General features: G+C 45.8%; 1 protein-coding gene across 1 annotated transcript in view; it reads left to right on the forward strand.

The window, feature by feature from the left end:
* The window catches only part of LOC135057423 (ovostatin-like), a 202,389-nt gene that overhangs the window by 82,362 nt on the left and 107,988 nt on the right, over nt 1-12,039 (forward strand). Inside the window, exons 4-5 of the mRNA XM_063963315.1 lie at nt 345-397; nt 5,260-5,280. Of these exons, the coding sequence (XP_063819385.1) occupies nt 345-397; nt 5,260-5,280 (74 nt within the window). The remainder of the gene's footprint in view (nt 1-344; nt 398-5,259; nt 5,281-12,039) is intronic.

Raw genomic sequence — 12,039 nt, forward strand, 5'->3', positions numbered from 1 at the left:
ATGATGACGTTCGGGCGCGCTCGGGTTAACCGAGCAAGGCGGGAAGATCCGAGTCGCTCGGACCCGTGAAAAAAAAAGTGAAGTTCGTGCGGGTTCGGATTCAAAGAAACCGAACCCGCTCATCTCTACAAAAAGCATGACACAATACGTGAAACCCCTGGCAAAGCGCATGAAACCCCTGGCAATGTGCAGGTTAAAAAACAAACAAACCAAAAACCTGCCCTGGGAGGTGTTACCAAATTCAAAAAACCTGCCACTGAAGGGGTTAAAGTAAAATCTCTGTGATGCACTTTAAAATTCTGAAGCCTTTTGAAAATTGTCCAATTTTTTTTTCCCCTGTTCAGTAAGGTTCCGTGTGGTCTGTCTAAACCAGCAGCTAAAGGCAGTAAATGAGAAGGTGAGTGACTAATACCTCTTTTATACCTAAATAGCGGGTCACAGCCGGAAGCCTGACACAGGAGCTACCCGGCAGCAACCCACGTCCGCCGCCTTCTCCATCCAAAATCACCAGCTCTGCATATTGCTGGGTTGGTGAGGTGGCCGTCGACGCGACGGGGGCGCCGCTTGGAGATCACATGATCTCCAAGCGCCGCCCATCCATTAATTGTAAACGGGAAGCCGGGTCGTGCAATCCGGCTACCGTTTACACTGCAGTTTGCCGGGTTGAACATGTGTTCAAGACTGCAAACTACCTGAGTAAGAATACCGGGTCACTCTACCCGGATTATTCCAACTCTGCCCTTTTACACCGAGCAGCAACACTGGCTATGCTCACTCATGTGCAATAACCCGTGTTATACGCTGGCGGTGTAAAAGGGGTATTATTTACCTGATTTGGGGATTATTGAACCCTCTTCGTTCTGCCAGCCTAATGCGCCGCTCCCTTATTTTTTTACACCACACAGCTCTAAAACAAAGTCTAGAGGCTGTTTTAGGATAATGTTTGTAGATATCTTCAAGTCCAATGCAATGGTTGTATTGGGGTACAAACATATATTTTTTTTAAACTTTTTTTCTTTTCTTTTTTGTCATTGATGCGAAGCCAGGTGATTTTTGCCTTTTATAGTTGATGAATAATCTGCATCCACGAACTTGTACCATTTTTATTCTTGAAAGAAAGTTTATTGACAAAATCGCAAAGTACAGGAAACCGATTTGGTACAGAAGGGTCTATTCATGAAGCAGTGAAAAGTGTGGAGAAGTGAGCCAATGGAAAAGTTGCCCATGGCAACCAATCAGCATTGAAATAACATTTATAATTGTACGGAGCAGCTGATTGGATGCCATGGGCAACTTCTCCACAGGCTCACTTCTCCACTGTTTTCACTGCTTCATAAATAGACCCCAGAGTGCCATAAACTGGCAAATTTGTTAGATTCAGAAAACAGACCGTCTACCCAAAAAGATCAAAAGAATTCAAAGGGGTGGGTCCCCAGGTTAGAAAGAGCCGAGGCCAGATTAAGCTAAAAGATTAGCTCTCCTATGTCAAATGGGGAGTAGGTGTTTAGCAAGGCCAGCCAAGGACCTCATATTTGTATTGGTGTCTGGATAATGTAGAAAAATCCAGAGGTTAAAGGAGGTATTTAGGGGTATATGCAATTAGCGGCGAATCGCGGCAAATTATCGCCGTTTTTAAATTCGACACAATTCGACCGTCCAATTTCGGCAACTGGTTGCCGAAATTCACCATATTCAATGGAAAATGGATTCGACAGTCCCGCGGGTGAAAAACGGCCGATTTGACGGATTTTGCCGCGATTTAAAAAAAAAACGGGAAAAACACGAAAAAAAATGATGTGGGGTCCCCCCTCCAAAGCATAATCAGCCTCGGGCTCTTCGAGCCGGTCCTGGTTCTAAAAATCCAGGGAAAAAATTGACAGGGGATCCCCTGTATTTTTAAAACCAGCACCTGGCTCTGCGCCTGGTGATGGTGCAAAAAATACGGGGGACAAAGAGTAGGGGTCCCCCGTATTTTATACACCAGCATCGGGCTCCGCTAGCTGGACAGATAATGCCACAGCCGGGGGTCACTTTTATACAGTGCCCTGTGGCCGTGGCATTAAATATCCAACTAGTCACCCCTGGCCGGGGTACCCTGGGGGAGTGGGGACCCCTTCAATCAAGGGGTCCCCCCCCCAGCCACCCAAGGGCCAGGGGTGAAGCCCGAGGCTGTCCCCCCCATCCAAAGGCTGCGGATGGGGGGCTGATAGCCTTGACAAAATTGAAAGAATATCGGTTTCTCCAGTAGTACTACAAGGCCCAGCAAGCCTCCCCCGCAAGCTGGTACTTGAAGAACCACAAGTACTAGCATACGGGAGAAAAACGGGCCCGCTGGTACCTGTAATACTACTTGGGAAAAAATACCCAAATAAAAACAGGACACAGACACCGTGACAAGTACAACTTTATTACACACTACCGACACACACATACTTACCTATGTCGACACGCCGACTGCCACAGTTTCCGACGATCCGGGGGTACCTGTGAAAAAAATTATACTCACCTGCCAGTGTCCAGAGATAAATCCACGTCCAGAGCTAAATCCACGTACTTGGCAAAATAAAAAAAAACGAACACCCGACCACCGGACTGAAAGGGGTACCATGTTGACACATGAGACCCCTTTCCCCGAATGTGCCGGGACCCCACGTGACTCCTGTCACTGAGGTCCCTTCAGCCAATCAGGAAGCGCTACTACGTGGCGCTCACCTGATTGGCTGTGCGCTGTCTGTGCTCAGAGAGCGCATCGCACAGCTCCCTCCATTACTTTCAATGGTGGGAACTTTGCGGTCAGCGGGGGGGTTACCCGCTGTCAGCGGCTGACCGCGGGTGACCTAACCGCTAGCCGCAAAGTTCCCACCATTGATTATAATGGAGGGAGCTGTGCGATGCGCTGACAGCTCAGACGTGCACAGTGCCAATCAGCAGAGTGCAAGGACATTGCACTCACTGATTGGCTGAAGAGACACTTCTGTGACAGCTGTCACGGGGGTGTCTGCATTCGTGGAAAGGGGTCTTATGTGTCAACATGGGACCCCTTTCAGTCCGGTGGTCGGGTGTTCGTTTTGTTGTTTTGACAAGTACGAGGATTTATCTCTGGACCCTGGATCAGGTGAGTATAATTATCTTTTATTTTCAGGTATCCGTGGATTCTACTTGGAGAAGAGGACCGACTGCTTTGTGTCAACATAGGTAAGTATGTGTGTGTCGGCAGGTGTGCAATAAAGTTTTACTATCAAGGTGTGTGTCTCCTGTTTTTATTTGGGTATTTTTTCCCCAGTAGTACTACAGGTACCAGCGGGCCCGTTTTTCTCCCGCATGCTGGTACTTGTGGTTCACCAAGTACCTGCTTGCAGGGGAGGCTTGCTGGGACTTGTAGTACTACTGGGAAAAACAATATTCAGCTCATTTTCTTAAGGCTATCAGCCCCCCAATATCCAATACTTTTCACTAAGGCTATCAGCCCCCCATCCGCAGCCCTTGGATGGGGGGGACAGCCTCGGGCTTCACCCCTGGCCCTTGGGTGGCTGGGGGGGGACCCCTTGATTGAAGGGGTCCCCACTCCCCCAGGGTACCCCGGCCAGGGTTGACTAGTTGGATATTTAATGCCACGGCCGCAAGGCACTGTATAAAAGTGACCCCCGGCTGTGGCATTATCTGTCCAGCTAGTGGAGCCCGATGCTGGTGTAAAAAATACGGGGGACCCCTACTCTTTTTGTCCCCCGTATTTTTTGCACCAGCACCAGGCGCAGAGCCCGGTGGTTTTAAAAATACGGGGGATCCCCTGTCAATTTTTCCCTGGATTTTTAGAACCAGGACCGGCTCGAAGAGCCCGAGGCTGGTTATGCTTTGGAGGGGGGACCCCACGCCATTTTTTTCTGGGATTTTACCATTCCATCTAAAAAAAATAAAAAAAAATATTTTTAAAAATATATAAAAAATACTTGTGCCTCCAAAAAAGACAAACCAAGTACCTAATCCCTTCTAATATAAATATATATGCTATTACCCAAAACAAAAACACCAAAAAAAACATGTTTACATTTTTTTTTATTAGTTTCACCCACCAAAGTGTGGCGGATTGAATATGACGAATTTACTGTCTAAAAGCACTGTTGTCGAATTTCCAAACTTCAATTGAATAGACTTTGGTCGAATTGCAGCATGTGTATCATTGCAAAAAAGTCGAATTTGTCAAAAGTGAAATTTCAAAAAGTCGAATTTTGAAAGTCCGTTTTTTTTGACGGAAAGTACTGAATTGCATAGACGAATTTTTTTTTTTTTGTTGGCGAAAAAGTCCAGTTTTTCGCCAATTTTGGGAATTCGTCGCTAATTGCATATACCCCTTAGAATCACATTGGATAGGTACTTGAAGCACCTGGGAAATGAGGCTGATGACCTCCCGACCAAAGTTTTGAACTCTTACATTTTATTTACTTCCTCACTTTGACTGAAGTTCATTGAACTGTGTAAACAAAGGGTAAAATGAGCAGTGTTTCCCAAATTCTGTCCTCAAGGACCATTAGCAGTCCATGTTTGTGCACTGTGTCACAAACTGTCCACAGCTGACCTGTAAACATGGACTGTTAATGCTCCTTGAGGATTGAGGCCCAAATGTATTGAGCCTTAAAAAGTGATATATTGTAGACCAGTGGTTCTCAAACTCTGTCCTCAGGACCCCACACAGTGCATGTTTTGCAGGTAACCCAGCATGTGCACAGGTGTATTAATTAATCACTGACACATTTTAAAAGGTCCACAGGTGGAGTTAATTATGTCACTTGTGATTCTGTGAGGAGACCTGCAAAACATGCACTGTGTGGGGTCCTGAGGACCGAGTTTGAGAACCTGTGGTGTAGACTGACAAAGAGAGATAAAGTGTCATTTTTCACACACAGCCTGTGACATGGCGGTAAGGTACTTTATCTGTCTTTATCCATCTCTACTTTATCACTTTTTAAGGCTCAATACATTTGGGCCTGAGTTTGGGAACCACTGTTCTATAGAAAATCTGAACCTTCCAACATGCATTTAGCAATTGTCCTTTTGCATAGCAAAAAACATTCTGATCTATTTTCATGAACTGGGCTCAAAGGGAGGTACCTGACCAAGATACATGTTGGGGATACATACTGCACTGGCTGAGCCAGATATTGCACAGTATGATAGTGCCCAGTGACTTATGTACATAATCATCACTCTTGCTGCTTTTTGTTCCCCCCGTGAAGACTAATATTTGGTCTTTCTTTGTTTCAGTTCCCAGTTATGTACCTGCAGGTAAGAAACTCAGGAATTATTTACACCATTATTAGGCTGCACAAATAGTGGATTGTTTTTAAACAGCGCCTGCATCCCATTGTGTGTATCTGCAAAGTAGTAATAGAGATAGAAGGGGGTATATTTACTAAAATTCGTATTTTCCCGTTTGAGGTCAAAGTTCATTTACGAATGACATCGAAAGTGTAAAGTTGCAACTTTTTGAATTTATTACGGCTAATTTACTAAGCTCCCGTATTCTGCATTTTCGGTTTTACCGATGTTGATGTCATTCGGTTTTTTGGGCAGTGTTTTACGTGAGTGACTTGTAAAACACTGCCGACTTTAATACAATGAATCTCGGCCGGATCTGAGAGATCCGTGCTGGGCTTCATTGTGCACCTTGTTAAAAAAAAAAAAAAGTGTTTAAAAGTTAAAAAAAAAATTGCGTGAGGTCCCCCTTCCTAAGCCTAACCAGCCTCGGGCTCTTTGAGCCGGTCCTGGTTGCAAAAATATGTGGAAAAAATTGACATGGGTTCCCCCATATTTAAACAACCAGCACCGGGCTCTGCGCCTGGTCCTGGTTCCAAAAATACAGGGGACAAAAAGCGTAGGGGTCCACCGTATTTTTGAAACCAGCACCGGGCTCCACTAGCTGGACAGATAATGCCACAGCCGGGGGTCACTTTTATACAATGCCCTGCGGCCGTGGCATTAAATACCCAGCTAGTCACCCCTGGCCGGGGTACCCTGGGGGAGTGGGGACCCCTTCAATCAAGGGGTCCCCCCCCCCAGCCACCCAAGGGCCAGGGGTGAAGCCCGAGGCTGTCTTCCCCCCCCTCCCATCCAAAGGCTTCGGATGGGGGGCTGATAGCCTTAGTGAAAAGTGTTGGATATTGTTTTTAGTAGCAGTACTACAAGGCCCAGCAAGCCTCCCCCGCAAGCTGGTACTTGGAGAACCACAAGTACCAGCATGCGATGGAAAAAACGGGCCCGCTGGTACCTGTAGTACTACTACTAAAAAAATACCCCAATAAAGACATAACACACACACCTTGACAGTATAACTTTAATACATACATCCACACCACCATATACACATACTTACCTTATGTTCCCACGCAGGTCGGTCCTCTTCTCCATGTAGAATCCATGGCGTACCTGTTGAAAAAATGATACTCACAAAATCCAGGGTAGAAGGCTCCTCGTGTAATCCATTTGTAATCTACGTTAAAAAAAAACGGATACCCAACCTCGAACTGAAAGGGGCCCCATGTTTTCACATGGGACCCCTTTCCCTGAATGCCAGGAACCCCCTCAACTTAAGTCCAAGAAGGTTCCATCAGCCAATCAGGGAGCGCCACGTTGTGGCACCCTCCTGATTGTCTGTGTGCTCCTGTACTGTATGACAGGCGGCACACGGCAGTGTTACAATGTAGCGCCTATGCGCTCCATTGTAACCAATGGTGGGAACTTTGAGGTCAGCCGTGAGGTTACTCTCGGTCAACCGCTGACCGCAAAGTTCCCACCATTGGTTACAATGGAGCGCATAGGCGCTACATTGTAACACTGCCGTGTGCCGCCTGTCATACAGTACAGGAGCACACAGCCAATCAGGAGGGTGCCACAACGTGGCGCTCCCTGATTGGCTGATGGAATCTTCTTGGACTTAAGTCAGAGGGGGTTCCTGGCATTCGGGAAAGGGGTCCCATGTGAAAACATGGGGCCCCTTTCAGTTCGAGGTCGGGTATCCGTTTTTTTTGTTTTTTTTTGACAAGTACGTGGATTACAAATGGATTACACGAGGAGCCTTCTACCCTGGATTTTGTGAGTATAATTTTTTCAACAGGTACACCATGGATTCTACATGGAGAAGAGGACCGACCTGTGTGGGAACATAAGGTAAGTATTAGAGATGTGCACTTGAAATTTTTCGGGTTTTGTGTTTTGGTTTTGGGTTCGGTTCCGCGGCCGTGTTTTGGGTTCGACCGCGTTTTGGCAAAACCTCACCGAATTTTTTTTGTCGGATTCGGGTGTGTTTTGGATTCGGGTGCTTTTTTCAAAAAACACTAAAAAACAGCTTAAATCATAGAATTTGGGGGTCATTTTGATCCCAAAGTATTATTAACCTCAAAAACCATAATTTCCACTCATTTTCAGTCTATTCTGAATACCTCACACCTCACAATATTATTTTTAGTCCTAAAATTTGCACCGAGGTCGCTGGATGACTAAGCTAAGCGACCCTAGTGGCCGACACAAACACCTGGCCCATCTAGGAGTGGCACTGCAGTGTCACGCAGGATGTCCCTTCCAAAAAACCCTCCCCAAACAGCACATGACGCAAAGAAAAAAAGAGGCGCAATGAGGTAGCTGTGTGAGTAAGATAAGCGACCCTAGTGGCCGACACAAACACCTGGCCCATCTAGGAGTGGCACTGCAGTGTCACGCAGGATGTCCCTTCCAAAAAACTAGTACTGCAGCCGGACAGGTATATATTATATATTTATTATGTAATGACTGATGACGGACCTGCTGGACACTGTCAGCTCAGCAGCACCGCAGACTGCTACAGTAAGCTACTATAGTAGTAAGTATAAAGAAGAAAGAAAAAAAAACCAACCACGGGTAGGTGGTATACAATTATGGATGGACTGCCGAGTGCCGACACAGAGGTAGCTACAGCCGTGGACTAACGTACTGTGTCTGCTGATAATATAGACTGGATGATAATGAGATGAAATCAATATATATGTATATATAATATCACTAGTACTGCAGCCGGACAGGTATATATTATATATTTATTATGTAATGACTGATGACGGACCTGCTGGACACTGTCAGCTCAGCAGCACCGCAGACTGCTACAGTAAGCTACTATAGTAGTATGTATAAAGAAGAAAGAAAAAAAAAACAACCACGGGTAGGTGGTATACAATTATGGATGGACTGCCGAGTGCCGACACAGAGGTAGCTACAGCCGTGGACTAACGTACTGTGTCTGCTGATAATATAGACTGGATGATAATGAGATGAAATCAATATATATGTATATATAATATTACTAGTACTGCCGCCGGACAGGTATATATTATATATTTATTATGTAATGACTGATGACGGACCTGCTGGACACTGTCAGCTCAGCAGCACCGCAGACTGCTACAGTAAGCTACTATAGTAGTATGTATAAAGAAGAAAGAAAAAAAAACCAACCACGGGTACGTGGTATACAATTATGGATGGACTGCCGAGTGCCGACACAGAGGTAGCTACAGCCGTGGACTAACGTACTGTGTCTGCTGATAATATAGACTGGATGATAATGAGATGAAATCAATATATATGTATTGTATATATAATATCACTAGTACTGCAGCCGGACAGGTATATATTATATATTTATTATGTAATGACTGATGACGGACCTGCTGGACACTGTCAGCTCAGCAGCACCGCAGACTGCTACAGTAAGCTACTATAGTAGTATGTATAAAGAAGAAAGAAAAAAAAAAACAACCACGGGTAGGTGGTATACAATTATGGATGGACTGCCGAGTGCCGACACAGAGGTAGCTACAGCCGTGGACTAACGTACTGTGTCTGCTGATAATATAGACTGGATGATAATGAGATGAAATCAATATATATGTATATATAATATCACTAGTACTGCAGCCGGACAGGTATATATTATATATTTATTATGTAATGACTGATGACGGACCTGCTGGGCACTGTCAGCTCAGCAGCACCGCAGACTGCTACAGTAAGCTACTATAGTAGTATGTATAAAGAAGAAAGAAAAAAAAAAAAACACGGGTAGGTGCTAGGTGGTATACAATATTATATATATATATTATATACAATTATATATATATATATAATATATATTAAACTCATAAACTGGTGGTGATGATTATTAAACTGGTGGTCAGGTCACTGGTCACACTATCAGCAACTTGCAAGTAGTACTCCTGAGTCCTAAGCAGACAATCACAATATATATTATACTGGTGGTCAGTGTGGTCACAAACAATGGCAGTGTGGCTGGCACTCTGGCAGCAAAAGTGTGCACTGTACGTTATATGTACTCCTGAGTCCTGAGTCCTGCTCTCAGACTCTAACTGCTCCCCACTGTCAGTGTCTCCCCCACAAGTCAGATAATACAGTCACACTATCTCTCTCTATCACTTCAGCAAGTACTAGTAGTAGTAGTACTCCTCCTAATGCTCCCCAAATTACTACTGTGTCTCTCTCTGTCTCACTCTCTTCTCGAATCTCTATAAACGGAGAGGACGCCAGCCACGTCCTCTCCCTATGAATCTCAATGCACGTGTGAAAAATGGCGGCGACGCGCGGCTCCTTATATAGAATCCGAGTCTCGCGATAGAATCCGAGCCTCGCGAGAATTCGATAGCGTGATGATGACGTTCGGGCGCGCTCGGGTTAACCGAGCAAGGCGGGAAGATCCGAGTCGCTCGGACCCGTGTAAAAAAAACTGAAGTTCGGGTGGGTTCGGATTCCGAGGAACCGAACCCGCTCATCTCTAGTAAGTATGTGTATATGGTGGTGTGGATGTATGTATTAAAGTTATACTGTCAAGGTGTGTGTGTTATGTCTTTATTGGGGTATTTTTTTTAGTAGCAGTACTACAGGTACCAGCGGGCCCGTTTTTCCGCTGCATGCTGGTACTTGTGGTTCTCCAAGTACCAGCTTGCGGGGGAGGCTTGCTGGGCCTTGTAGTACTGCTACTAAAAACAATATCCAATACTTTACACTAAGGCTATCAGCCCCCCATCCGCAGCACTTGGATGTGGGGGACAGCCTCTGGCTTCACCCCTGGCCCTTGGGTGGCTGGGGGGGGGGACCCCTTGATTGAAGGGGTCCCCACTCCCCCAGGGTACCCCGGCCAGGGTTGACTAGCTGGGTAGTTAATGCCATGGCCGCAGGGCACTGTATAAAAGTGACCCCCGGCTGTGGCATTATCTGTCCAGCTAGTGGAGCCCGGTGCTGGTTTCAAAAATACGGGGGACCCCTACGCTTTTTGTCCCCCGTATTTTTGGAACCAGGACCAGTTGCAGAGCCCGGTGCTGGTTGATTAAATATGGGGGAACCCCTGTCACTGTTTTCCCCCATATTTTTTCAACCAGGACCGGCTCAAAGAGCCCGAGGCTGGTTAGGCTTAGGAGGGGGGACCCCACGCAATTTTTTTTTTTTTTTAAATAACACTTTCCCAGCCCTTCCCACTGATATACATGCACGGATCTCATGGATCCGTGCATTCCTATCCAATCACGGTAAAAAAAAGCAGGTCTGTTTTTTTTTTAGCACTTTATTACGAATTGTAATTTTTCACGGCAGTGTTTGGTTATTTTGTGATTTGCACTTTTTAGTAAATTACCAAGTTCTACCAATTTGCTGGCGTATTTGACCAATGGTGTATTGATTCGTAATTTTTTCCAAGGACTTCCAAAAAAATACGAATGGCCTCATCACTGCCGTGATTTGAGTTTAGGAAATTCCCGAGATGACACTTTGAAGAAAAAACGGCATCTCTGTCAAAATCGGGACCTTAGTAAATATACCCCAAGGTCTCAGAAATGTTTTGGAAAAGTGGTGGGTGGTGACGGGAAGGTGGCTGTTCAGAAGCATGGAGATCTCTCGTGTTACGGGAGTGTTAAAGGCATGTCGCAGAACTGATTGCAAATTCAAGGGTCTATAGACTAAACCTTGGAGAGAGATAAAGTAGCAGCCAATCAGTTCCTCTTTCCAAGGCTTAGTACATAGACCTCAAATCGCTTACATTGGAGGCCATACTGTGACGGATGCCCTAGCATGAGAAGGAGCTACAGTAGTTCTGAAGGTTGTATCTAAAGACTCCTAAAATGAGAGTCTGAGTCCTTGCACGTTCCGGTTCCTGGGTGGCCACCAGGTGAAGGGTTACTACTTGGTATAAAGTCGCAGACGTGACTGTGGCAAAAGACACACACGGACGAGGCAGCCTGACTCTGAATCTGGCCCCCACGGCAATCTGAACCTTCTATCCCTCCATACAATGTTTCTACATGATTTTATGTGATGTCCTAAGTGTGCATTGATAGTATGTGTAGTAGAACACATTCAGAGAGCCGTGTAATTGCTTGTAAAATAAAGCATGGAGAAAAGGGCAACTTTAGCCTGTCACTATGTGCCACCACCTTGTAAGCCCATCCCTTGTGTACTTATTGGGCGATCTCTGAAGCATAAATGCAGTGACTGCAATGTGTTCTCCAGTGTAAGGTGTAATTAGATCACTGACAGGGCTGTAACTAGGGGTGTGCGAGCGGTACCATCGTGCCGGGCTCTGGGGGCAACAGCATTGCTATCACACGGTGCCTGCATCTGGCTAGCAGGGTGCAGCAGACAAAATTGCTGCTGCAGTGCTGCCCGGAGCGTCCTTTGGATGCTCAATACAGGCACACTGCTGCCTGTACAGCCCATTAGGATGCTCCAGTCAGTGCTGTTCCTGGTGGCCCCGCCCCCTCAGCATGATGTCATTCTCTCAAAGGATGTGGCCGGCACAGGGCTCCATAAAGCCCTGCTATGTCGCTCAGTGAAAGAGATGTGTCTTAAAGCTGCAACCAGCTCGAATTCTTGCAACCAGCTATTCTCTTAACTAGCTTAGACTGCCATGCTATTTAGGGTGAATGAACATTGCCAGCGAATGAACATTTTCAGGTATAATGCATTAAAATGAGCTTTACATTTCTCAACCTATCCCAACGAGGTCTCCTT

Source organism: Pseudophryne corroboree, chromosome 3 (assembly GCF_028390025.1).
Source record: "Pseudophryne corroboree isolate aPseCor3 chromosome 3, aPseCor3.hap2, whole genome shotgun sequence".
In the NCBI taxonomy this organism is placed as follows: domain Eukaryota; kingdom Metazoa; phylum Chordata; class Amphibia; order Anura; family Myobatrachidae; genus Pseudophryne; species Pseudophryne corroboree.